This window comes from Bos taurus, chromosome 6 (genome assembly GCF_002263795.3).
Source record: "Bos taurus isolate L1 Dominette 01449 registration number 42190680 breed Hereford chromosome 6, ARS-UCD2.0, whole genome shotgun sequence".
Classification (NCBI taxonomy): Eukaryota; Metazoa; Chordata; class Mammalia; order Artiodactyla; family Bovidae; genus Bos; species Bos taurus.
The window spans coordinates 60,356,265-60,383,979 of NC_037333.1; the positions used below are offsets into that span (position 1 = coordinate 60,356,265).

The 27,715-nt window shown below is 42.1% G+C and overlaps 1 protein-coding gene across 21 annotated transcripts in view; it reads left to right on the top strand.

Annotated features, from left to right (window-relative positions):
• LIMCH1 (LIM and calponin homology domains 1) overlaps positions 1 to 27,715 on the top strand; it is a 351,668-nt gene that overhangs the window by 132,166 nt on the left and 191,787 nt on the right. For all 21 annotated transcript variants that reach the window (XM_015471586.3, XM_015471590.3, XM_024993553.2 and 18 more), the window contains exon 2: positions 10,967 to 11,037. In XM_015471586.3, the coding sequence (XP_015327072.2) occupies positions 10,967 to 11,037 (71 nt within the window). The remainder of the gene's footprint in view (positions 1 to 10,966; positions 11,038 to 27,715) is intronic.

The following is a 27,715-nucleotide window of genomic DNA, read 5'->3' on the forward strand; positions in this document are numbered from 1 at the left end:
GTACTTGGCAGAGCCTATAGTTCCATTCTTTGCCCCAAATCAGGAAGCCCAGGGGCTTGACCCCTCTTCCTTCCCATCCTCAGTACAAACGTCATGTTGGTTTGAAGACTGGCAAGAACCATTTCTGAGTTAGTGAGCAGGTGAGGCAGTGGACTGGACAGATATGAAGTGACTGATAGTGAACTGATAAGTGACTGTCATCAGTGAAAACAAATACGGAAAAGTGTTCCAAGTAACAAACGAGGGGGTACCAGATAGGTTTTTGACTTGAGTACTTTCCTTGGACTGCTGAATGGCTTTCAGCCCTAGCTCCAGATAACATTTTATTATGAATATTTTGAAACATGAGAGAGAGAGGGAAAGGAAGGAAAGAAGGAAGGAAGGAAAGTTGTTTGGTTAAAGAGACCATGTACCCACTACCCAGCTTCAGTAATTGTTAACATTTTCTATATTTACTCCTTTTTTATAATTTTGTAATTTATTCATTTATTTTTGGTTGCATTGGGTCTTTGTTACTGCATGGGCTTTCTCTAGCTGTGGTGAGCAGGGGCTCCTCTCTAGTTGTGGGGTGCAGGCTTCTCGTTGCAGTGGTTTCTCTTGTTACAAAGCATGAGCTCTTGGGTGTGTGGGCTTCAGTAGATGTGGCACATGGGCTCAGTTACCCTGCAGCGTGCGGGATCTTCCTGGACCAGGGATGGAACCCATCTGTGACCCCTGAATTGGCAGGTGGATTCTTAACCTGTGGACCACCAGGGAGGTCCTATATTTACTTCTTACACACACACAGTTCATACGTCCTCCTAGTATTTTTTCAGCCTTTTCAAAATAAATTGTAGACATCAGACCCCTTTCCCTCTGAATCCTTTAGTGCACTTCTCCGAAGTATAAGAGCGTTCTACAGAACCAACATGCCATTGTCACTCTTAATCCTGTGAAATAATGCCAAACGACTAATGTCAAATGACTAATATATACTCAGATTTCCCCAATTGTGCCCAAAATATCACCTAAAAATCTTTTTCTAAACTAGAATTTCATTAAGATGCATACAGTTGGTTGTCATGTTTCTTCAGTCTCAACTCTCCCCTCTTCTTCGAGACGTTGACTTTTCAAGGGTCGGTTTTCTTATCTAATGTGTCATTTTTTCTGGATTTGCCCAGTTGTTTCCTCATGGTCTCATTTAATCCAATGGTGTCTGTAAGCATCGGTCACATTGTGGGATTTTGTACCCAGCACTCACAAACCCAGATCCATATGTGAGCCAGCAAGTCTGCCTCAACGATACTCAACTTTCTCTTGAGCAGGATTTCTGAAAAAAAATTGCAACCACCTGGTTTATGCTCTCCAGCATGGATTTTTTTCTCATCCCTTAGGGGGAAAAAATGTACCAGAACTTCCAGTCAGTAGTAAATGTCCTATTAGATGGTTTCTAATCATGATTTCTAACAACTGTGTAAAACAGATTTCTACAACAGTCGTTTAAAGATGATGGAGCAAGCTCAGGGAAATGGAGCCATGTGCCCAGTGTCACATAGCTCCAAACTGTCAGATCTGAGTTTGAGACCCAGACCTTCCCCGGTGGCTCAGACAGTAAAGAATCTGCCTGCATTTTTACCTGGAGAATTCAATGGACAGAGGAGCCTGGTGGGCTACAGTCCACAGGGTCACAAAGAGTCAGACACAACTGACCAACTAACACAAGACTTGCCAAACACAGATTTGCCTGTGCTGAGGACCAGATGGCAGTTTCATATACAGATCTGTCAAAATTAGCCAAGAATTGAAGTGTTTATTTAATGAGCATGTTGATACCCAGGTAAAAACCACCCTGTGGCTGAAGCTTATCTCTGCTCCTTGAAATGGAAACAACACAGATAGCCCAGAAGCACTCCACTTGCCCATAGTTTTTCAGGACTCTTTCTTTGCTCTCATTTTGATTGCTAATCCTTTCTGTTGTGTTAAAGCACCTGGGTTGTTTGTTTTTCTTTGCAGTATCTGTTCCGTTTCCTTGGAAGGTAAGAACAGCCTGAGGATGTGCAGAGACACTCACTACTAAACCCACTCACATGTTCCCGGACTGACCCATTTTCTGTGTTGAGAGCGCACAATGGTGAGATCGGAGGATTTAATGCTCCCAGAGTGCTTTGGAGCATTTCTTGTATTCTTAATTAGATTTTTTTAGTGGAGTCTGTCAATCTGTGGCTATAAACAGTGCCTTCTGGGTTTCTGATGACATGATGAAAATATAAATGGATTCTGCAGATTGCATTTTATTATCCTCAACATTAAACACTCAGAGCTAGTGCTGGAGAGGATCACAGTCTGATAATGTTGATTAAATAACCTCAGGCCTGGACTTCTGTGCTGGTTTGTTGCCAACCCAAGCTGAATAGATGTCAGGCATTATTGTTATTAAAGAGAGTGTAGCAATGTCATTGTCATTAGAATATATGCCTTCAGAAGGCAGTGGTGTGGGGTAGTGAAGCCCTGGCCTGGGTGAAGGGAGGTATGGTTCTAGTTTCATCCTTACTGATAGCTAGCTTCTGACCTTGAGCAAGTCATTTAATTTGCAGGACTTTATTTTTTCTCGTCTTTAAAATGAAGAGCTTATGTATATAACTTGGACTTATTCTGGTGTAGAAAAAAGGCACATGGGATTGATCTATAAGAAGATTTCTGGGTGCTGTGTGGGAAGGCTAGAAAGGAAGCTGGTGTTTGTTTGCTGAGAGGTGATGGAGGCTTATGCTAGTGTGTAGTGTAGAGATGGAGGGTAAAGGATAGATCTCAAGTGCATTTTGGAGAGAGAAACATTGCTCTTCTTGATGGTTTGAATGTGTCTGTAAGTTCCTGGTGATGGGAAATAGTGGTGCCATTCATTGATATGTAGGAAACCAGAGGTGGAACAGGTTGGATCAGAGGACAGATGTCATGAATTTTGTTTTGGTCTTGTTAAGTGTGAAATATTTATTACGTACCCAAGTGGATATGTTAAGTAAGAAATTGGATATTTGATTCTGAGCTTTAGAGGAGAAGGGTGAATGCTACACATAAAAACGTGTTATCATATGCAAGATGCTTAGAGGCAAGATATTTAAGCTCATAAAAGTGAAAGAGTTACCATATGTGAGATATTTAAAGACCTGGGGCTGCCCAGGGAAAAGAAGCTTTTGTGGCTATAGAGAGAACAAAGGAAAGGTGAAGAAAGGAAAAAAAGAACCACGTTTTACACTTAGTAAATGAATGAAGTAGAATGACTTAAGGCAACAGAGAAAGGAATGTTTATTGAAAGAGTCAGGAGGAAAATCAGGAGTATCTGGTAGTGGGCAGTCCTAGGAGAGGCAAGTGATCTCAAAAGGAAGGAATGGTTGACTGCCATGATGCTGAGACCTTGATTCAGATCAGAGGAGACAATGTCTGTTGGGTTAGACAGTATGGTGATATTAGAATTTAAGAGGAGAACCAGTAAAGCATGGCATCATTTAAGATCAGGGAGGAAAGATCTGCAAAAAAGCACTGGAAAGAGAGAAATCATAAATGAGATCTATGGTGATTCCAATATTGTGGCCAATATTGACAATGAAGTTTCTTGAACTCTTTTTATGGATTAGGCACTGTGGGAAGGGTTTGGCATACACTCATTTATCTACTCTTACGTAATTCATTTACTCTTCATGCATTTGGAGGAGGTATAATTATCACTTTGTAGGTAGGGAAGCTGAGGGTTGGCGGAAGTTCATTAATCTCCTTATGATTTAGCTTGTACTAGTGGAGCTCAGTTAAATTTGCAGATTTCCTCTCTTAACCCTTTAAGAATTCTCAGTGAATTCAGAGAGGACAGGTGGATGAGCTATGATGACAAGAGTAATAGGAACAGGATACTCATGTAGGGGTTTGGACAGTGAAAGGAAGGGGAAAAATGAAGCTGCATTAAATTAGGTGTTTTAGGAGAAGTGGGAAATCATTATGCTATTAGCACAGAGATGAAAGATGCTGTGGACTGACGGGTAAAGGTAGCACCTACGGATAGGAAGAAAGGGGATTCAGATCTTTCACAGAGGAAAGAGAAAGTGTATTTGTTTCTTTTGAGAGGGCAGAAAAAGATGAAATGATATGAATAGATATGGTCTATAAAGAAATGTTGTGGAGGGGGCAGTGAGGGGTGGTGGTCCTAAAGGAAAGTCTGGCTAGATGGTCTTAACCTCACTGTGATTCAACAAACAAGGTCATAAACTGTAAAATGCAGGTGGGAGAGTCCACAAGGAGGTCACTCTTGTACTGTCTCCTTAGGAATGGGGAACTAGTGGGAAGTAGGGAGACTGACTGCCAGAGTACCTTTCCCTCCCCACATCTTCTCGGATGCCTTTGTTGTTTCAGGTTCAAGTTCAACCCATAGTTCTGACATGCAGGTCCTTTACCACCTGGGCTATGTCTATTGTGGCACCTCATCTCGTACCACCCTCCCCTCCCTACCTTCCTGCCCCTGGTCTCAGCCCTCAGGACTTTTCCTCTTTGTTCAAATAAACCTTTGTACAGGTCTTTGTGTTTGCCTGGGATGCCCTATTCATCTCCTTCCTCTGAGGGATCCTTTCTCCTGCACTGGGACCTTCTCATGTGCCAGCTCCTAAAAGGCTTTCCTGGACTGTCTCAGGCAGACAGAGTTCCTCTCTTTGCTCAGACTCTGTACAGAATCAGCTGTGTGTAGGAGTGTGAACTCTGCAGGCACTATCTGAGGTTAAATCTTGGCTCTGCTGGTTACTAATTTTGTGTCCTTGGCCAAGTTACTTAACCTCTGTGTGTAGGTTTCCTTGACTTTAAGATGGAAGTGATAAAAATCAGATTTACCTCATAGGGCTATTATAAGGATTAAAGAAATTCATATGTGGCACACATTTAGAACAGAGAGAGCCTAAGGAAATTGCTATTTGAGTGTGAACTATTAGCATTCATAACTTCATAAATAATTTTCTTTAGTTGTGCAGTTCGTGTTAATTGCTTGCTCCATGCTCTTGCCCATATTTTCCCTCTAATACCAGCTACTGTTTTGTAATGCTTTATCTTTCCTTGTGGACTGTGGCTTCTTACTGAATAGGGTCCAAATCTTGTTATTTTGATCTCACTCACACCTCTTATATTATCTAGCGTGTGGTAGGTATTTGGTAGATGATTGTCAGTTGATTGCTAATTCTGGCTGAGATAAGAATGACTTGAGAAGGTTTACAAAGAGTTTCCATAGGATTTTTATTTGATTTTTCTAGCAACCCTATTAAGGTAACAGAAATAGCAGTGGATTTATTTCTCAGTAAATGTGAAAAATAAGAGCAATTCTATTCTGCTTTGTTTTTTTAGGTTTAAAATGAGATACTCTTTTTGTTAAATATGTCAAATATTCTCAGAAGGGAAGTGAGCATAATGAACTGCAAATAATCTCCAGTGAATTAAAGAGATGTGATTTTCATTTACCATTAGTAGGAGGAAATCAAACCTGTTTTTGTACAATAATTTAGATAAAATGTCCCTGTCTTCCAAAGATTAAGTCCAAATATAGTAAATTTTGTATTTTTCTCCCATTTCTTGAATTCAGGCACCATTACTTTGCCAGCCAATAGAATCTCTTCTTAAGATTACCATAATAGGGTTTTCAGCATTTATTTAAAATCAGACCTGCAATTTATTAGTGGACTACAGTTTGTCCACCAGATTGCTTTCAAAAATCCTGAATATTTAATATTTCGGTAATACAATTTGTATAAATGGTAATGATCAAGATGAAAGACTGATTCTCGGCAGTCTTTGATTGTTCGTGGCAACTGCTTAATAACGATGGAAACAAAGTAACTAACAAAATATGGCTTTATGACATATAGTGTGTTAAATTATAAACACATCATAAAAATGTTACTATAAAATCATGTGCTTTTCTGTATTAGACTGTTTATTTTGAACTCCTCCAAATTTTAGTTATTTGAATGGTTTAGAGCATTGACATGGACAAACTCAGAGATGTAATTACCTTTTAGTTGTATGGGAAGGAAATTGAGTACAGATGAGCTTATTACCAATAATTACTTGCATAAAAGAGTGTGCTGATATGTCACGAAATCCTCTTGCTTCTGCTTTTGGTAGAAGAAAGTGATTCTTATCCTCTAAAAGTATCAAGGTTTTGGTATGTTATCCATTCATAGACTATTTCAGTCTGACAAAGCATGTCCATCCAACAAATATTTTGGTTAGTGATGAAAGTGAATTAATTCTAAACCATAAAGTAGGGAAAAATCTGGCATTGGGTTCTCCTGAAAAGACTCTTGAGAGTCTCTTGGACTGCAAGGAGATCCAACCAGTCCATTCTGAAGGAGATCAGCCCTGGGATTTCTTTGGAAGGAATGATACTAAAGCTGAAACTCCAGTACTTTGGCCACCTCATGCGAAGAGTTGACTCATTGGAAAAGACTCTGATGCTGGGAGGGATTGGGGGCAAGAGGAGAAGGGGACGACAGAGGATGAGATGACTGGATGGCATCACTGACTCGATGGACGTGAGTTTGAGTGAACTCCGGGAATTGGTGATGGACAGGGAGGCCTGGCGTGCTGTGATTCATGGGGTTGCAAAGAGTTGGACACAACTGAGCGACTGATCTGATCTGATCTGATCTGATGTGAAGAGTTGACTCATTGGAAAAGACTCTGATGCTGGGAGGGTTTAGGGGCAGGAGGAGAAGGGGACAACAGAGGATGAGATGGCTGGATGGTATCACTGACTCGATGGACGTGAGTCTCAGTGAACTCCGGGAGTTGGTGATAGACAGGGAGGCCTGGCGTGCTGCGATTCAAGGGGTTGCAAAGAGTTGGACACAACTGAGTGACTGAACTGAACTGAAAGGCTTACTGGGCTTAGTTGGTGATGTAATTGTCACCATAAGTACTTCTGAGGACCCCCATGAATGAGGGAGATGTATGCAAGTTCATTATATCCACCCTTAAAATAATGGTAGTGTTCAATAGCTTCGTCCATGCTCCCTTTTTAGGGTTTTTCTCCCCTTTGTTTGTTTTCATGTTGAATACCTTCAGATAAAACTGTAGAAACTTTGGCTTTTACTGTGAGTGAGATGGCGAAATATGGAGTGGAGGTTGAATGGAGTAGTGACATGCCCTAACTTGACAGGATTACTCTGGCTGCTGGGTTGAGAATAGATGGAAGAAGGCAAGGATGGAAGCAGTGAGCCAATTGAGACTCTCATTGAGGTGTAAGATGATGATGACTCAGAGTAAGGTGGTAGACATGGTTGGATTCTGGCTAAATTCTGAAGGGTGAATCAACAGGGTTTGTTACTGGGTATGATTGGGTATGAAAGATTGGGGTCACGTATGACTAAGCTGAACAACTGCAAGGGTAGAGTTGCAAGGACTAATTGGTAGGTCAGTGAGGATCAGCAAGGTGTGAAGAGCAAGATTTGGTGGGGTGGGAAAGTACTGTTGACATTGCATGCTTCTTTTCCCCTCTTAGCCCCTGAATGCTTCTGAACCTGGGCTCTCTTCTCACCCACTACATGTCCCAGATCTCCATCTTTTAAGGGCTCTATTAATCTTCCCATACTGTTATGTGTCCTTGGAGAGTGATCACAGGCTGATGGCTTGGCCAGTGCCTTGTCTGCAAGGTTACTGAGAGTCCCCTGTCAGTCAGGGTCCAGGTGGGGAGATTAGTGAAGAGTTTGGCAGTCACTTTTCATTTCCCCTGCTCATGGTCTGTTGGAAATGGTGGCTGATTCTTGGTAGTTATTTTGCTTTTTTGAAAAAAAAAAAAAAGCAATGGCTTATGCTATTACAAAGAGAACGGTAATTGATAGTCTTTATTGTTAAAATATGCAATGTGTGACATTGTAAATGCATCATAAAGATGTTGCTAAGATGGGTCATTGAGACAGGTCATCCAAAATCCTGATTCCAATGAGATGTCCTCCATTTCTGAGTATGAACTTCGGACTTACTTAATATACAAGGTCAGGGCTTTGTAAAAATTACTTTACATATGAGTCACATGGGGATGTTTTTTAAATGCTTGTTAAGTAGGTCTTGGAGACAGTGGAAGAACTGAGAGCCTGTATGTCTAACATTAATTCCAAACGAAGATGCTGCTGTCCCTACTGGTCTCAGGACCAGACTTTTCAGTGGCACAACCTTGTTGAATTTCTTGAGTCTATTCAGCTGTTGACCCTCCTAACAAAGGTCCAGGTGCCTCTACACTAAATAACCTGGACTTGGAAGAATGGATGGCGTTTGGGCCAGTGGAGAGCAGTGTCATGGTTATACGGGGACCTAATGGACACAGGAGATGGGGGAAGGAGGCAGAGGAGGAGGAACAGAAGTGGAAATGAGCACCTTCCTCCAAATGCATGGTGCCTACTCTTTCTTTTACAATTAGAAGTCTAGGAAATTGAATTTACTCAGACTACATCTTGATTAGCAGGCTGACGTTAGACTATTAAACCAACTCTACTTGAAATTTTTTAGTGGCTGTGCATCACATGCAAAATAATTTTAAGTAGTACATAGGAATTTTTAGATGGTTTATGAGCCACCCATATTGGAAAGTATTATTTCCTTTTCAGTTGTCTCCAAGAGTGTATATAGAGTTGCATTATTTCTTTCTTAAGTATTTGCTGTAATTTACCAGTTAAGCCTTCTGGACCTGGCATTTTTGTTTGGGAGGGTTATTTTATTTTATTTTTTTTTGGACTGGTCTAGGGTTGTTTGTGTCAAAGAATGTATTTATCCAATTCATCTAAGTTGGTGAACTTATTGGCACAGATTTATAATATTTCTTAGTTATCCTTTTAGTGTCTATAGAATCTGTAATGATATCATGTCATTTCTGATGTTGGTAATTTGTGTCTTTCTTTTTTGGCTAAATACCAAAGGTTATCAATTTTATTAGCTAAAGTTTTATCAATTTTGTTGATCTCAAATAACCAACTTTTTATTTCACTGATTTTTTCCTCTATTACTTTTTGGTTTTCTACTTGATTGATTTCAACTTTGATAGAATTTTTCCTTTTTTCTACTTAATTTGGGCTCAATTTTCAAGAGATAGGAGCAGAAGTCAATGATTTGAGATCTTTTTTAAAATATATTTTCCCCATATACTGCCTTAGAGTCTTTCCATACATTTTTTATTTTGCCATATTCTTTCACTACAAAATACATTCTAATTTCTTTGTATTTCTTCTTTGAACAATAGGTTGTTTAGAATTGTATTACTTAGTTTAAAATATTGGGGTTAAAGATGTTTGTTATTAATTTCTAATTAATTCATTTTAAGTTTGTGGGGAATTGTTTTCTGACACAAAATTTGGTCTACTTCAATACATGTTTATTATGAACTTAAGAGGAATAATGTTTATTCTGCTGTTGTAGGGTGGAATATTTTAGAAATGTCAGTTAAGTCAATTTGGTTGATAGTGTTGTTTAAGCCTTCTATATCCTTATTGATTTCCTGTCTGCTTATTCTATCAATTATTGAAGACAGATATTAAATCTCTGACTCTAGTTGTGACTTTATTTATTTCTCCTTATAGATCTATCTGATTTGGTTTGTGTCTATCTTGAAGCTTTTTTATTTTTTAATTTGGTGTAAAAATGTTTAGAATTATCTCTCTGATGACCTAAACATTTTGTCCCTATGAAATGACTTTCTCTGTTCTGGTATTATTCTTTATTCTGTTGTTATTTAGTTGCTAAGTTGTGTCTGACTCTTTGTGACCCCATGGACTGGAGTCCACCAGGCTCCTCTGTCCATAGGATTTCCCAGGCAAGAATACTGGAGTGGGTTGCCATTTCCTTCCCTATGGGATCTTCCAGACCCAGGGATCGAACCTGAGTCTCCTGCATTGGCAGGTGGACTCTTTAACCTCTGAGCCACCAGGGAAGCCCATTCTTTGTTTTAGAAGTTGATATAACCACTATTGCTTTCTTTTGATTAGTGTTAGCATGGTATATCTTATTCTATCCCTTTTTTAACCTATTCACATCTTTCTATTTCAAGTGTGTTACTTGTAGGCATCACATAGTTGGGTCTTGCTTTATTAATGCAATCTTTCTTTTACTTGGGGGTGTTTACACCATTTACATTTAATGCTCTGATTGATATGGTTAGGTTTAAGTCTATAATATTGATATTTGTTTTCTATTTATTCCATCTTTTCTGTATTCCCTTTCCCTTTTTTATTTATTATTGTTAGGGTATTTTTTTAAAAATAATTCCATTTAATCTCCTTTCTTGACTTATTAGCTTTGTTTTAAAATTTTGCTATTTTAGAGGTTGCTTTAGGATTTACAGCATGCATATTTCCCTGGCATATTGTAGATGCTCAGTAAATATTTACTGAGTAAAAAAATGAATGCCTTGGTGCCCAGACCAAAGGGCTACTGAGTGTCAGAGGCATCAAGAAAAGCCATCAGTACTCAACACGGTTCACTCTTTCCCAGCTTTTATTTTGCTTTTTCACACCATGTTAGCATGGATATTGGCTTTTTTCATACTGTCTTGATGTTAGTCTCTCAAGGTTAGAAGTTCTGGATCCTCCTCTCTGCCTCTTAATGTTTTAACAAATGGATTCTTTATCCCTATGTGGTACTTTCTGCAGGCTTTATTAAAAGTGTAGGTTGGGTCAAGAGGAAAGAGGCTGTGACCTTGACTTATCATGGCCAAACCACCAAAGTAATATCCTTATCAGGAAGAACAGATATTTTTAAAGTTTTGAATAAGAAAAAACTTCAAAGAAATGGTCTATTTAAGATTAGCTGAGCTAAGCAAAGTTACACATGGAAAGGAAATTCAGACCTAACAGATTTTTCCCATTCCTGGAATGCCACCAGTTATTTAAAGTCTCTTGAAATATCTTGAAAAAGAATCATTGAGCTTCCTGATTGAAAAAGAAAAAAAAAAAAATTATTCTCTGCTTTTCTTTTCCAGCAAGTAACCGGCAGAAGTTTTGGTGATAAAGATTTTCGGACAGGATTAGAAAATGGAATCCTTCTCTGCGAGTAAGTACAGCCTATATTCAGTTGGTTTTATTCAAGAAAAATCATTATTGCTGTTCAGTTTATCTGCAAAACTTCTATAGGTTTGAATGCATTCACAGTTTGAATCTGGAAAAAAAAATCACTTAAGTGGGTTGCTGCTGCTGCTGCTGCTAAGTCACTTCAGTTGTGTCCGACTCTGTGCGACCCCATAGATGGCAGCTCACCAGGCTCCCCCGTCCCTGGGATTCTCCAGGCAAGAACACTGGAGTGGGTTGCCATTTCCTTCTCCAATGCATGAAAGTGAAAAGTGAAAGTGAAGTCACTCAGTCGTGTCCGACTCTTAGTGACCCCATGGACTGCAGCCTTCCAGGCTCCTCCGTCCATGGGATTTTCCAGGCAAGAGTACTGGAGTGGAGTGCCATTGCCTTCTTAGGCAGTAAATATAACATATTGGTGTAATAGGGAGTGGTGGGGACTATGACAATTTCAGACTAGATAAAGGAGTATCTGACAGCTGCTCCTCAGCTCCAACCAACTTCTACAGTGTAGCAATTTGGGCCTAAGTGATTGGAAGGATGTAGACCAAATTGTGGTAACAGTAGCAGCTTTTCTCCTCCTTATTCCCTCCAAACAAGAACAGTTTGTGCCAAATAAAGGCAGTGCTTCTATTTACTGACAATCTCTTGAAACTTGCCAGGTGATGTTCCTCTGTAGACCTACTTCCCTGAGGTATTTTGACTATATTTAATTCATGCTGTTGACAAAATAACTGTGGTGTTCAGTTTTTATGCTTTGCATTTGGGCTTTGTTATAGAGTGCTCCTGTGATGGTGTAGTCAAGAACTTTCTGTGTAGTGATTCTAAACATGAAATTAACTGTAGCCTTAATACTTAGAGATGGATGAACATAAATATCAAATCAAGATTTCAGAGTTTTGAATTGATTTAATAGGTTCTGTGATTAGGATATTTATTTTTATTTTATTGAGTTGAAATGTATATGCATGAAATGCAGAACTCCTAAATATACAACCTTATGGGTTTTGGGAACAGTGTACATGTACATGCATGTAACCTACACCCTGATCAAAATATAGATCAGAAAGCTCTCTCATGTCTCTTCCCAGTCAATCTCAACTACCTGTGCCGCTAAGTCACCTCAGTCGTGTCCAACTCTGTGAGACCCCATAGACGGCAGCCCACCAGGCTCCCCTGTCCCTAGAATTCTCTAGGCAAGAACACTGGAATGGGTTGCCATTTCCTTCTCCAATGCGTGAAAGTGAAAAGTGAAAGTGAAGTCGCTCAGTTGTATCCGACTCTTATCGACCCCATGGACTGCAGCCCACCAGGCTCCTCCATCCATGGGATTTTCCAGGCAAGAGTACTGGAGTGGGGTGCCAAAAGCACTGTTCTGATTTCTATCACCATATTATCTATCTTGCCTTCTCTTGAACTTTATGTAAATAGAATCACACAGAATGCAGTCTTTTCTTGGTGACTTGGAGAATATTGTTTGAGACCCAGTGATACAGTTAACAGAGCAGGGGTGTTGGAGCCTGAGAATTAAAGATTCAAGTCCTTTCTTCACACCTTAAATTATTTAATCTCCTTGCGTCTCATTTGCTTCTCTTTAAAAGGGTAGTAAAAAGTTTACAGCTCTTGCATGTTTCATAAGCTTTTTGTAAATTTCAACAGGATAATGTAGATAAAGTGCTTTAAAAAATTACATTTACTATACAAATGTAGATTTATTATGCAGTAGGTTTCAACACAGTTCACATCGGTGTTGATATTTCCTGCCTTCCACTGCTCTTCTTTCTTCGAAGAATAATTTATATCCTCTGATTGCTGTTTCTATACCTTCCTTCCTGTGGAGTCTCTTCCCTCTTCTCACACTTTACTTGCATTACCACGTGTTTTTCTCTTTATAAAGTCTAAATCAGAGCTCATCCGTTAAGTAAACCACAATTAGTTCAGCATCTCACAGAGACAAGCTCAAACAGGCTCCACACACTTCCCTTGTGTTCTAGCACCTGCTTGTCCAATGAGTCTAGGCTTGACCCTCTCCTGATGTTAACAGATTCACCAGAATCCAGTCTAATTTATGTGCATCATGCTCTCTGAAGTCTGTTGAAGTGGGTCTTTGGAACCAGCTTTTGTTTGCCTAACATCAGCTCCAAAGATTCCTACAGGCATCCACCTCTCCACCATGTGAGGGAGTCTGTCATGGAGTGATGTCTCTTGCCTGCCTTTGGATTAGCTGGGCTCACCTGAAGACAAGACTCTGGACCCAGAGACATCTGCATGCGTGGACTTTGTTTCTTACCTGGATGAAGATGTTGAGTTAGATGTTGGAGTCGCACGTGTGGAGTGGCACCAACCATTGACCCATTACAAACACATTAATGAATGTTAGGGTTGTTTAGAGGTGGAGAGGTGGAGACTATATCTGAGCCATGGTTGGGAAATAGTATGGTTAGACAGCATAGAGGCACAGATTATGGCCAGGAACATCTTTAAATAAATAAAGGGTTTTGAGTGCTGACAGCCTATGGGGTGAGCTGAGGGAAATGGCTAACAGGGAGAATGTGGACAAATGTTTCTCTCTGGGTAGGTAGGATGAAAACCCAAGACAAGCGAGTTATTGTCTAACTTCTCTGACCACAGGGGATTAGACCCACTGGTAGATTTGAAGGAGTCTGACGGTTAGGGTCAGGCTTCCCCATGGGACTCCATCTGGCAGCTCTGGAGCAGAGTGTGTGATTGTGGAATGAACTGCAGTAGCGGTCTAAAAACCATGAGTGCAGCCCCAGCCAGAGCCTTGGAGAGAAAGCTGAGGCAGTAGCCAGACACACAGGATGCAGACAAAGTTCTAAGTGCAGGGCCTACGGACCAACGAGAGACAGAAGTAGGACTCAGGGCTGGATGTCCTAACCGTTGGTAACAATGGAGGAAGAAGGCCCCCCTCTCCTTGTTGGTCAGGGGTGGGGGCATGGTTAGGTATGATCTGAATAGAAGTGTTGGGCTGCTGCAGACTGAGATTAGCAAGTGTATTTTTCTGGGACTTGTATACAGAGACCAGTCTGGCAAGGAGTGGGACTTGCCCCGTTCCAGGCATGGAGCTGGTTGATGGTAGGGCTTGAAAGTCAGGGGGCTCAGTTTAGAGAGTCTCAGGAAAGTGAGGGTTCTCAGATAATAGATCTATACAGCCTGTCTTTGGAGAGTAGATGAGGATACCCATGACTGTGCCACTCTCTAGAACCAGAGAGAGTTCTGGGGATGCTGGTGATTAAGCAGTTCTACTTACCACTACCACCCAGGTAGCAACCCTTGAAAATATGAGAACCTGCTGTAATTTCAAATTTTGAAAACCAGCAGTTCAGCTCTTCTAAGGTGGACTGGCTTCAAATCTTTTAACATAGAGAGACACCATGCTCTCTGTTCACTAAAAATTTCGTGGGTGGTTTGTGAGTCTGAAAAATTAAACCTCACAGTTCTTCTCAAATGGAAAGATGTCTTCGGGGCCTGGGTCTGGTTTTCCTCTTGCCAGCCTGGTTCTAGATTTACCTGTGGCCCGCAAGAACTACTATGATACCCAGTTTACAGAGCAGGTAGCTGAGGCACAGTGGACTAAATCACTAGGCTAAGATTTCACCCTAGAGGAGAGCATGGCAACCCACTCTAGTATCCTTTTCTGGGAAATCCCATGGACAGAGGAGCCTGGCAGACGACAGTTCATGGGGTTGCAAAGAGTCAGACACGACTAAGCAACTAAGCACGGTACACGGTTATACCAGATGAGAAAGATTTAAATTCAGAAGTCTCATTCCTTTGCTTTTGTTCTTAATCACTGTCCCGTGTCTAGAGCTGGGATTTTAATGAGAGAGAAAAGCAAGAGGTTGGGGGCGGAGGTGGGGGGGAATGGAATTGGTGCCAGAAAACCCAGAATATGGGGAGAGGGCATTACAGAGGATGCCTGGCGGGTCTCAGCTGAACAGAAGAAGAAGGACTGTTTGGGGTTAGTAGTCTTGGAAACATGTAAGCATCAAGGGCCTGGTGGTCCCTCTTAAGATAAGAAGTCCAGTCCAGTGAAAAGGAGGACATGAGAGAGCTGAGGCTGTGGTCAGTGGACAGTGTAGTGAAGTCAAAGTCACTTTGTCATGTCCAATTCTTTGCAACCCCATGGACTGTACAGTCCATGAAATTCTCCACGCCAGAAAACTCAAGTGGGTAGCCTTTCCCTTCTCAGGGATCAAACCCAGGTCTCCCACATTGCAAGTGGATTCTTTACCAGCTGAGCCACAAGGGAAGCCCAAGAATACTGGAGCAGGTAGCCTATCCCTTCTCCAGGGGATCTTCCAGACCTAGGAATCGAATCGGGGTCTCCTGTACTGCAGGCATATCCTGAAGACCACAGAGATGGGAGAGGGAAAAGACTGGCACCTACAGGCAACATATAAGATGGAAATTGAGTAGCTTCAGAATCACCCCAGGAGCTCTTTTACTCTGCCTGTGAAATGCAATACACTTGCGTTTGCATATGTATCCCCAGATATAGTATCCTTATGCATAAATGTATAACTTACAGTAAAAGCAAGAATAAAATAAAGTGCAGGTGCCAAATAGAATTATAGTACTGTAGATGTATTTTTGCTCTAACTTTCTCTGTTGTTTTTGCCAAGTGTGTCGTTGAAGTTTGGAGGTTAAATACTCCAATGATGTGAGCTCTCCCCGGAGCGTTATATAAAAGGCCTAGGGTCAAAGTGTGACAAAGCCGCAAACGTGTGACAAGTGTCATGCTGTTAGAAATGTTAAATGAATACCACATTGTATCCTTGGGGACTTCAGAGATTTTAAAAGGAAAGCTACAAAGACCATTCCCTGAGGAAGCTGCTCCCAGTACAGAACCACTCTTGACTGCCATCTAGTTCCCTGCATGCAGCTCAGACATATTATGAAATATTCCAGAAAGGAATGGTTCTGACTTGTTTTCCTGAGACTTTATTGTTAAATAGAACTGGGAAGATTCCCCTGGAGAAGGGAGTGGCTACCCACTCCAGTATTCTTGCCTAGAGAATTCCATGGACAGAGGAGCCTGGTGGGTTATATAGTTCGTGGGGTTGCGGAGCCGAACATGACTGAACAGCTAACACTGTGGAATTCCATCTATATCAGGAGTTGGCAAATTCTGGCCCTCGGCCTGTTTTTGTGCAGGCCTTCCAGCTTGCTAAGAATGGTTTTTACATTTTGAAAGAGTTGTAAATAAAAGACAAATCAAAACAAAGCAAGAGTTTGTGTGGAGCTCACAGAGCCTAAAATGTTTCCTACCTGGTCCTTTACAGAAAGTTTGTCAGCCTGTGAGGACTGTGGACTTAATTTTGGTTGTGAATTGCTTACCCTCATAAAGTTGAGTTTTCAGTGCAAAGTGCTATTTGTGTAAATCAAATGCCTTTTCAAAGAAGGGTTTTTCAGGAGTTTCTTTATAAGTTCCCCCAACAACTTGTTATTTTGAAATTTTTTTAACTTATGGAAAAGTTAGAAGAATAACATAATGATTATCCATATGCCCTACAACTATATGCAAATAGTTCAGGGAGCAAGAGGCATATACAGAAAGAGCTAAAGCTAGCACAGCAAAATGATGATAATAATGGCATGCAGTTGCAGGGTGTGTTTCTTCTCTCTTCTCTGTGGTTTGCTTTCTCATCCTCACCTCACACTTTTCTTTCTTTTTAGTTACTATCCAAAGATAGATATTCAACAAAAGCCAGTTCATATCTTTTTATGGGGAGCATGGTGAAAAGTGAATGGATTTGGGAACTCCTAGGCTGAATCCTGTGAAACTGTTGTATCCGTAGACCACAATCAGGCAGATAATGTAATTTCATTTGCTTCAACCTAGTGGATGGTCCAGATCCTAGATTCACCCCCTGTGTGTGCTTAGGCAAGTTAGCTCACCTCCCTGAACCCCAGTTTCCTTATCTATAAAAACAGCCATGCTACTGCTGCTGCTGCTAAGTCGCTTCAGTTGTGTCCGACTCTGTGTGACCCCAGAGACGGCAGCCCACCAGGCTTCCCCGTCCCTGGGATTCTCCAGGCAAGAACACTGGAGTGGGTTGCCATTTCCTTCTCCAATGCATGAAAGTGAAAAGTGAAAGTGAAGTCACTCAGTCGTGTCTGACTCTTAGCGACCCCATGGACTGCAGCCTACCAGGCTCCTCCATCCATGGGATTTTCCAGGCAAGAGTACTGGAGTGGGGTGCCATTGCCTTCTCCGAAAACAGCCATAATTGTACCTAATTCATTGAGTTTTTCAGAGAAGTAAATGATTTGATAATGGATATAAAACTCTTTCGTGCTTGAAACATAGCAGGCACTTAAGTGTTAGCTTTTCTCCTCTCATCCATGAAATGGGGGAAATTCCTATCTCATCAGATCCCTGAGAGATTCCAGTGAGAGAATGCATGAAGCGCTCGGCAGTGTCTGGCCTGGGCTGGCACTCTGAATCACTCGCCGTTTCCATTATTATTGTTGGAAATAGGCCCAAAGTCAATTATAAATATGACATAGCCAATGCAACTCTGTGTCACTGTGCACACATCAGCTCTCTCCCTGGGCTGTCAGCAAGCCACAGGAAGGACCAATGGGGGGCCTGCTTTCCTAGTTTCTCTTGCTCAACTTGTGATCAAACCAGGCAAGAACATTTGGGTCCCTTACAAACTTGATCATCTGTGAATAATGAATTTTGGCTGGCAGAGCTCGAGGCCAAGAGCGATTGTTTTGAAAACAGTGGCCTTGACCTCTGTGGTGACGTCATTTCCTCCGGCTCCCTCCAGTCTGTTGTGGTTTCTTCCTCTCGGAAGCTATTCCAGGACCCTCCAGGCAGAGCTGATGGGCTCTTCTCTGGCATCTGTCTACCTGTACAGCCTCCGTGCTAGTCCTTATCACAGTGCTCGACCTCTTTATCCCATGTTTGCTTCCTGTACCAGACTAAAAGCTTCCTGAAGACCTCTTTTATTTATCTTTGGATTTCCCCTTGGACACTGGTTTGGTACATAATACATCTGTTACAAACAGCTGTTGGATAAATTGAGTCCAGTAGTAGGCAATCTAGTCATGATTAGATTAGATCTAATCATCATTAACTTTCTCCCAGTTTTTGCTGTCATCATCAGTATTATCTCCGTTCTCCTCTTCTCTCTTTCCCTCCCCACTCAACTCCTCCCTTGCCTACACACATACACATACAGTTTTATATAAAGAATGAACCCACCCCTGAGGACTTGGAGTTCAAAGGATGGAACTGTCTGTACTCTACCTGTAAGATTCTCCATGTCTTCTTAGGAGTCACGGAGGTAAACTTCTGGGGTTTGTTCTACAGACACATTTTGATGGAATGCAAAGTCCAAGTATGTTGGTCTGCAAATAAGTTACCAGTAAAAAAATGTCTTAGTGGATTTTTGTCTCAGTTCTTATATTGCCAAAATAGTTTTCTGAAGATAAGAAATCTGCTGGCAAATACTTGTTTATATCATAACTGATGAATGAACTACTTATTCTGAGAAGAAGGACTTGTCTTTGATTCTTGTCCTGATTTCAGCATAAACTGTGGGGTGCCAAGAATATGGACTCATATACTAGGACAGTTGGGGAGTTGATGGCGTAGCTTTTCATGGAGACATTTTGTCATATGGAGGACTTACTGGACATCGACTTGTGTTCTGTACAGTCCCACATTAGGCACTGAAGTGCATAAAAAGGATGTATAAGGCTCGATCCATGGTCTTCAAGAGTTTTATAATGTGCTTGGAGATTGACATACACACAAAGCAGTTGTTACTGTGTAAACCAGTATGTGAGTAAATGCACAGGTAACTAAGACTTAATCCACCAGGTTTAATAAGTTAAACAAGGGAAGATGGTTGAGTTTGGGAGACGTTATACCAAGTGCCTTTTACTTAAGATGAGAAAAGGTGAGGGAATGACAAGGGCATACTACACAGGAACAGAAGCAGAGGAAAGGTCTGGGGACAGGAATGAGGATGCTGTGTTTAGCAAATAGTGGAAGTCTGCCTGGAGGGACTTTCTTCATCCAACTAACCTTTTTAAGAACCTGCTTACAGGTGTGGCCAGTTACCATAGAGACTAGTAAACTAAGCCATAACATAATATAACGAGTGCCAAAATGAGCTCCAGAATCTGAACCCTAGTCTCTTGTGTGATGTTAACCTAAGGTTTCCTGGAGGAAGTGACATTTAGGTGGAGTCCTAAATGAAGAGCAGAATTAGCCAGGAAAGAGAGAAGAGAGGTGAAAGTAGGGAGAAGTCATGTTTTAACCCAAGAGAATAACATGTTTGAGATGTTAAGACATCATCTTACCAATGCTTAAGATAGAAGCTCCATGTATCAGAGGAGTTGCAAGAAGTTTGGCGAAAAGGTAGAAAACAGGGAGGATAATGATATGAGAGGAGGGTGGGTGAAGAAAAGTAGGCAGGGTCAAGATTGCACGGGGCCTTTGTAAACTGTAGGAGGAGTTTTGGGGTGTGATTTCCAGAGCAGTGGAAATGAGAGGAATTTAAAAGAGATCAACAGGGAACTTCCCTGGCAGTCCAGGGGTTAAGAATTGCCTTCTAGTGCGATTTGATGGGAACTCAGGTTTGATTCCCTGGTTGGGGAACTAAGATCCCGCATGCTGCCAAGCCACCAAGCCCACATGTTGCAACTACGGAGCCCACACGCTCTGGAACCTGTGCACCACTATTAGAGAGAAGCCCATGGGCCGCAATGAAGACACGATGCAGCCAAAATTAAATAAATAAATATTTTTTAAAGAGAGAGAGATCAACAAGACTTGATAGGGTATAGGGATAGATGAATGAAAGAGAAGACTGAAAAATCACTTAAACATTTCAGTTGTTAATGACAAGCAGGGTGGACCTTTGGTGTGAGCTAGAAGGGGTCCTCCATTTGGTGGGAGAGGCCATAATTTCAGTTTGGGCAGACTGAGTTTGGGGTCCAGACCATCCACTCAGGCAGAGAGTCCTGTAGGCCATCGGGGACAAGGGCAGAACTTAGTGGTTAGGTGATAGATTTAACTGATTTAAATCGGACTTGGCAGCCATTGTTGGACATTAGGGTTAAGCCGTGATATATGACAGTCTCTCTGAGGGAAAGAGCACCTCAAGAAAGAGCAGCAGAGCAAGGTCTCAGTTTGAGGACGCCTCCTCCCTGGTCAGGATGAGAAAAAGAGAAACTCACACAGAGGCTATCAGAGGGACGAGAGGAAACTCACAAGCATGGTGTCATGGAATCCAGAGGAGCTAAGAAGACTTCTAAGGAGCTGAGGTCTCCTGCATTGCATGGCCCTGGCAGAGGTCTCACTGGTAGAGGGAGGCACTAGAAACTTTGTCAGTTAATGGCCATCTCTGGGAACTGCCAGTCAACTGACCATGATTCCACCTAATGGTCTTAGCTCTTGCTCATGCTTTTGCATCATTTCAACAGGCTATTATTGTTAGTGACCTTATATCTAATATAAACTTCACATGCAGTATTTTCCTCCACTATTTGATAAGGAAATGAGATTAGCTTGACTCAATGGCTTAGCAGTGAAGTGACCACATATCAGACAAAATGCTTTTGAGAGTGAAAGGGGGTGTTAACCAGCTGTGCTGCTGGAACCTGGGACTGTCCTTGGCAAGTACATAGGTACGTATGTCTGTATATAATATGTGTGTGTATGTACATAGGTGTATGTGTGTGTGCATGGTCACCCCAGTGGTTGGCCATTCCAGACTGGTCTCTTCCAGTGACCATTACCTTGGTCAGTATTCACGAACCCTTCCCTTATTTTATCCTCTCAGTGACTACGGTAGGTAAACAGCCTGGGTCAGATTGTCCCACCATCCTTTGCAGATGACAAGATGGAGACCCAGGGTGCTAGAGGACAGTGCGTCTCCCAATCTTTGTCTGGAGCTCTTTCACTAAACCAGATACTCACTCCAATCTCAGCAAACTTGGGTCCTTTTGCCCTAACTGATTTTGACTTTAGCAGACTGGTGAGAATTTGATAGGCCTCCTATGTAGGGTTCTCCCTTGTCTTTCTGCCAAATCACAGTTGGCCTCATTGACTTGGCCTGATTCCAGCCCTTTGGCACCAAGACCCATTAAGCTTTTAGGTTCAAGTAAGGACATTTCAACCCACTCTTTTTGTAAAGATCTCCAGTGAAAAGCAGCTTTTTGTTTGAAGATTGGCTTGGCTTAGGTGGGGACTTAGGCAAGAACTGAGTATCCCTGACAGCCTTCTGTTAGGAAAGATGAAAACAGATGAAGGCCATGGAAGGCGAATTTGTAGGATTCATGATGAGCAAAACAGACTCCCAGTATTGCCTTTCTTTCCTCTTTGAATCCTCACCAAATAAACAGACTTTGGTTTCTATTTAAAAGAGGGGCTCTTTGCACAGTGTGTAGGGGGAAATTCAACTGTTCACATCCAAATTATGCTTTAGCATCAATTACAAGAGTCTACTAGTGGATAGGGTCTCAAAAGAGTTGGAAATGATTTAGTGACTAAACAACAATTAATCTGTACCTTGATAAATGTTAAACTTCCATTCATGGAAATCACAGGCTTAATCTCTTTCCTTGTGAACAAATTTATTGCATATTTATTGGAATGATTAATTGGCTTAAATATATATATATATGTAGATATATAAAACCAGTAGGTTTAAATATGGGCTGCTTGTGTGGTAGAGGAGAAAACGACCTCTCCCATTGGCTGCCTGTGGGCTTACATGCTGGATTAGGCTTTACTTGCATTTGAGAGGATTTAGTAGCTCCCTAATTGTATTTCCTTAATAATCCATTTTTTGATTGTCTCTACTGGCCTGTCAGGCTGGGTGGGCTGGCCTCCCACAGTGAAGTTTGCAGAATTTCTGCCTGAAGCATGCCATTCTAAATGTTTCCTTTGGTTACCCGCAGAAGAGGACCTTTTCTTAAATAGCCCACCAAGGACCAAATTTATAAATGATTCCTTTGTAAAGTCAACTATACAGAAATGGACTTTCCTCTTTATTTTAAGGAGAAGAAGAAAGAGTGAATGAAAGGACAAATGGGAAGTTAAAGTTAAGGCAATGATTAGCTCCAGTGCCTCCGTTTTCTTCTGTCACTATGAATGCTGCCATGAGGCTGACATTCCGAAGTATGGCTTCATCATGCCCAGTACTTCTTTCTGCAGGGCAGCACGAAATTCAGGTTCCTTTGCCTAAAACCTGGTGTCCTTCACTGTCTGGGGATGGTTTTTCTATTTGGCTAATCTTAATCAGCCCTTTGCACTGGCCATAGAGAATTACCATCATTCCCATGATTCTTTTTGTGCTCCCCTAGCTCCATGCCTTGGCTGCATTTTATTCCAGCCACTTGGGGTACTCACTTGCCTGTCCATGTCTATCTCCTTAATTCCTAAACCCACACAATATGCACTTTTCTGTCCATTAAGATGTCCCCCTGGCTGTGCCCTCAATTCTGTATTCCCTTCTCACTCAGAGTCTGTGGCTATGTTGACAACCATACATCCTGTAGTGGCGATGAAAACTCTGATTTCAAGTGATCTCTTTCTTGTTTCTGGTTTGAAAAGTATTTTGGCTTTGCCTAGAGCAAGTAACTTGTCTTAGACATGGCACTACTCATGAGATTGTATGTGTTAACTTTCTATTAGATTATAAATTCCTTGACATATATAATGTCCCATCTTTCCATATATAATGATGCTGGCACATGGCAAGAATGCAGTAGGTTTTGGGAAAATGGGAAGAGGAGGGATTATTGCAAAAATAGCATTTTAAAATTGTTAACATAGTTATAATTATCCCATGCTGCTGCTGCTGCTAAGTCGCTTCAGTCATGTCTGACTCTGTGCAGCCCCATAGACAGCAGCCCACCAGGCTCCCCCATCCCTGGGATTCTCCAGGCAAGAACACTGGAGTGGGTTGCCATTTCCTTCTCCAATGCATGCAAGTGAAAAGTGAAAGTGAAGGTGCTCAGTCGTGTCCAACTCTTCTCAACCCCATGGACTGCAGCCCACCGGGCTCCTCCATCCATGGGATTTTCCAGGCAAGAGTACTGGAGTGGGGTGCCATTGCCTTCTCCAAACACAAATTGAGGCCTTACCAATGACTGACCCTTATAGTAGAGCTGAAAGTTACAATGAGGAATAACCCTTTGCCTAGTGGGGAGGTTGGACAGATTCTATGATGTGTGATAAATAGATTAATAGCCAGAGAGTGTTGGAACCTAGAGGTGGGAGATACAGTTTCTACTGAGGAAATGGTTTGAAGAAGAAGTAACATTTAATCTGGGTTTTGAAGGATGAGTAGGAGTTTGCTGGCCCACAAAGCAGGGTAGCAGAGACCTGTGGGAAAGACATGTCAGACAGAGGGAGCAGCAAGCATGTGAAAATGCTCTGCAATATGAAGGGGTATTGCTTGCCCAAGGGTGAAACTGTGGTCAGAACTTAGAAAGAAATGGGACAGGCTGGAGATGAAAGGTCAGTATCAGGTCCGTGAATAGCAAGAAAAGGACTTTAAACAGCATCCAGTGAGCAGTAGACAGCCAGCACAGTCTCTGTTCAGAGGAACAATGACATTAGGTTGCTTTTTAGGAAATTACATCTGTTGGCAGTAGAGACTTTTAATTACTTTCTGCTGTTCACCAAACACGAATATTTGGGGGAAAATGTCATGCTTCCCAAAGAGAAGCAGAACTACATCCTACACTTGTCTTGCTATGTCCATCCTTAATTTATAACCTTACTATGTACATTTTATGTTCCCGAAGTTCTTTTCTAAGTCATTAATTTAGAACTTGGAACACTGGTTCCAATGGGGGAAAAGTCTTACGTGACCCGTGGCACATCTGAGTTAGTGTCAGTCTCACTGTAGAACCCAGTGTCTGGTCGGGGAGGGTGTCGTCTGGGCTTAACTTGGCACCTGGCATGGGGCATTTGATAACAGCATATGGAATGAATAGGAAATCAATTCAGAATTCTAACTAGCCACATTAGGGGCTGACCTTCCATTTCTAGGATAGCAAAGGACCTTGGCTTTTTGCCATCACCCTCAGGATGGCAAGTGAGAATGGGGACCAGGAGCCTTGGCAAGAGTTAAAGCATAGCTAGGACTTGGCGGGGAAGCAGGGCTAGAGGCAGCTGTGCGCACAGCTGCAGTGCAGCCGAGATTGTCCTTGGGTTTCTTACTGCCTTTGCTCTGTTGGCTCCCACCCTTCCTTCTTCCCCACTCCCAGCGTTAGCGACCACTCCCTTGCCATCCTGCCCTCTGAAAGGACTAACATTATCTCATTCCCTCACCTCAGTGCTTTCATCTCTCCCAACTCCCAACCTAGCGTGAGCCACAGGCAGGATGCTTGGGAGGAGACGTGAGCCAATAATTAGTGCATAGATTTCCATCTTTAGGCAGGGTTGGGATCCAAACCTACTTGGTAAGCTGGTTGAGGGTGGAGAGGGGTTGCGGGGGCAGGGAAGAGATGATGGTAGGAACTAACATTGGTGAGGTGCACGCTGTACACCAGGCCTGTGCCAAATGTATTACATGCAGTATTTCACACTCTCATGCCATGACTAATAGGTATTATTGTGCCCATTTTGCAGAGTAGGAGACTGAGACTCGATATTGAATACTTACATAATTTGCCTGTGAGTGAGTGAAGTTGCTCAGTCATGTCTGATTTTTTGTGACCCCATGGACTGTAGCCTGCCAGGCTCCTCCATGCATGGGATTTTCCATGCACGGATACTGGAGTGGGTTTCCATTTCCTTCACTATGGGTTCTTTCTGACCCAGGGATCAAACCTGGGTCTCCCACACTGCAGGCAGACTCTTTACCATCTGAGCCACCAGGGAAGCCCAAATAACTTGCATAGTGAGTTGCCATTTGAACGTCAGGTCTTTCTGTCTCCGGAGGCTCCTATTACTGTTGGAATTGTATGGGTCTCAATCCTGGAACTCTTGATTTTGAGCTCTTCCTGCTGAAGAAGTGTGGAGAGCAAGGAGCTGGCTGCTTGTCCCACTCAAGCCTGGGTACCGAAGCTTTCAGAGCCATGTTCCAGCACTTTCACATTCCAAGTTTTCTCCCACCCTCCTGACAGTAAACCCAGCAATACCGGGTGTTAGCTGTGCAAAAGAAATACTAATTACAATCATTTATACATAATTACTACATAGCGCAGTGATGATTACACATATCAGTGCCTGTGTTGGAGTAACTTCAGTCTCCCACTTTATTTGGTTACACTAAATTCTCTTCATGTATTGCCAGCTTTCCTGGTTCATTGATCACGTATGTCATCTTAAACTTGTAGCTCATAAAAGTGGGGAGGATTTTGAATGGGAGCTGCTATTATATCTGACTCTGTGGGACCCTGTGGACTGCAGCCTGCCAGGCTCCTCTGTCCATGGGATTCTCTAGGCAAGTGTACTTAGAATGGATTGCCATGCCCTCCTCCAGGGAATCTTCTCAACTAAGTGATCGAACCCGGGTCTTCTGCAGTGCAGGCAGATTCTATCGCTGAGCCAATGGGAGGCACAGTGGCAAAGGCAGCTTGGTTGTGAAGGGGCTTGATTCCCAGGCAAAGGCATTAAGAGGGCATCCTGTGGGCACTCGGGAGCCTGGGAGTCATTGGAGGAGGGAAGCAGTGTGGCCAAGGTCAGGGTTTAAATGAGATTGGTTTGGAGACATTGGGCAGATTAAGATGGCAGAGATTGGTGCCTGGAGATTAGTTGTTGAAATGCAAGAAATAAAGCACTCTTCTCAATGTAGACACCTGTGGTAAAGAAACCACCTGCCAGTGCAGGAGATGTAAGATCAAACCCAGGGTTTGATCCCTGGGTTGGGAAGATGCCCTGGAGGAGTGGCAGCCCCGTCCAGTATTCTTGCCTGGAGAATCCCACGGACAGAAGAGCTGGGCGGGCTACGGTCCATAGGATCACACAGAGTAGGATGTAACTGAAACGACTTAGCAGACAAGCATGAGTTTGTAATCCTGAGTCTACCACTTAGGAGCTCTGACCTCAGATAAGTGCCTGGTGACACTTTCCATTCCTAGATTTTTCAATGATTTTTAGATCTTTTCTAATCCAAAAATTTTGTAATTTCTAGACAACAAGAATGGTTATGCAAAGGATAGATTGTGAGAGAGATTGCAAATGAATCAGAACCTACAAGATACTCAGATAAGTGCTGGAGGTTCCTTTCTATGTTTATAGATTGTTTCATTACTGTAGGGTTTTTTTTTAACGTTTGTCTGGTTTTTGTTTTTAGAATTGAGAGCAGAAGTGATAGGCAAGAAGACATTTTATCCCTAGCAAATGTAGGAAAATAGGTCCATTTGTTTAGAGTAGCCCCAATTTTAGCTCTTCTCTATCCTGCTGCCTCCCAACGAGACCCAGGGGAAAGGACGTGCCCAGGTGTTTAATTTTGCAGGATTTCTTGGATACACTTTGCCCAAGTAAGGCCCCTATTTATTGAGAAAAGACCTCCTGGAGAGCTGTAATAGTTAAAGTACTGCTGGCTGCTGTAACTAATAAACTCCTCTAACTCTCAGTGGTTTAATGCAACGGAAATGTCCTTCTCACTCTCGTGTAGCCCAGGTTTGGCAACAGGGGAGGGTGGAGATGACAGTGAGTCAGGTAGTTGTCCAGGGACCCCGGCTCACAGAAGCTCTGTCCTCAACACATGACTTCTAAGGTCTTACTTGGTGTAAACATCTAACTAGTAAGTGGGGGAGGCAAGAGGGAGAATGGAAAATTGTTTCCGAGAGGTTTGGGAGCAGGCTTGAGTGTGACATATATTACTCTGCCCACACTCCATTGGCCAGAATTCTGTTATATTACTACAGAAAATTGCAAAGGCATCTGAGAGATGTTGCCTAGCTGGGTGTCTTAGGGAGAAAGGAGATGAGTTTGGGGAGCAGCTGTTTCAGAATAGTAATAGCACTGTTTAGTCCTAGAATTCAGGGTTGCCATTTCCTTCTCCAGGGGATCTTCCTAACCCAGGGATTGAACCTGGATCTCCTGCATTGCAGGCAGACACTTTACCAGCTGAGCCACCAGGGAAGCCTGCCCTAGAATTCACAGTTAGGTCTAATTTCTTGGAATTTCAAGTCAACAAAGACCTTCTAAAATTCTTATGATCAAAAAGACTCATACTTCACACAGTCTTGACGATGTATAGCACCCCCCAAAAAATTTGGTAGATACTAATGGTAGTAATTTGCATTCCAATACTATTTTGTTCATATGAAACTCTCCTTTGGTTCGTTTCACCTTACCCCATATTTTAGTCAATTTTTCTTGACCTCAGAAGGTTTATTAACTTTCCTGCTTTTGCCAAGGCAACTCTTGGCAAAGAAGAAATCTCTAAAAATGGCATCTGTAACAGGTTTATAGTCAAGGTTAAATTGATCTCATGCTTAGGTTCAAAAGCAGTTGCCATGTTAGATAAAATGAAAGTGCACACACCTTCAACCAGGGTATGTAGTCAAACCAGAAAGTGATCAAGGAAACCACAAAGAAAAACACTATAGAACCAAATGAAAAGGGACACAAAGTAGGTAATTTTGTGACCATAGTTGCCTGTTGCAGCTGTACAAACCCAGCTACATGAGATGATGTAATCTCTTGCTGC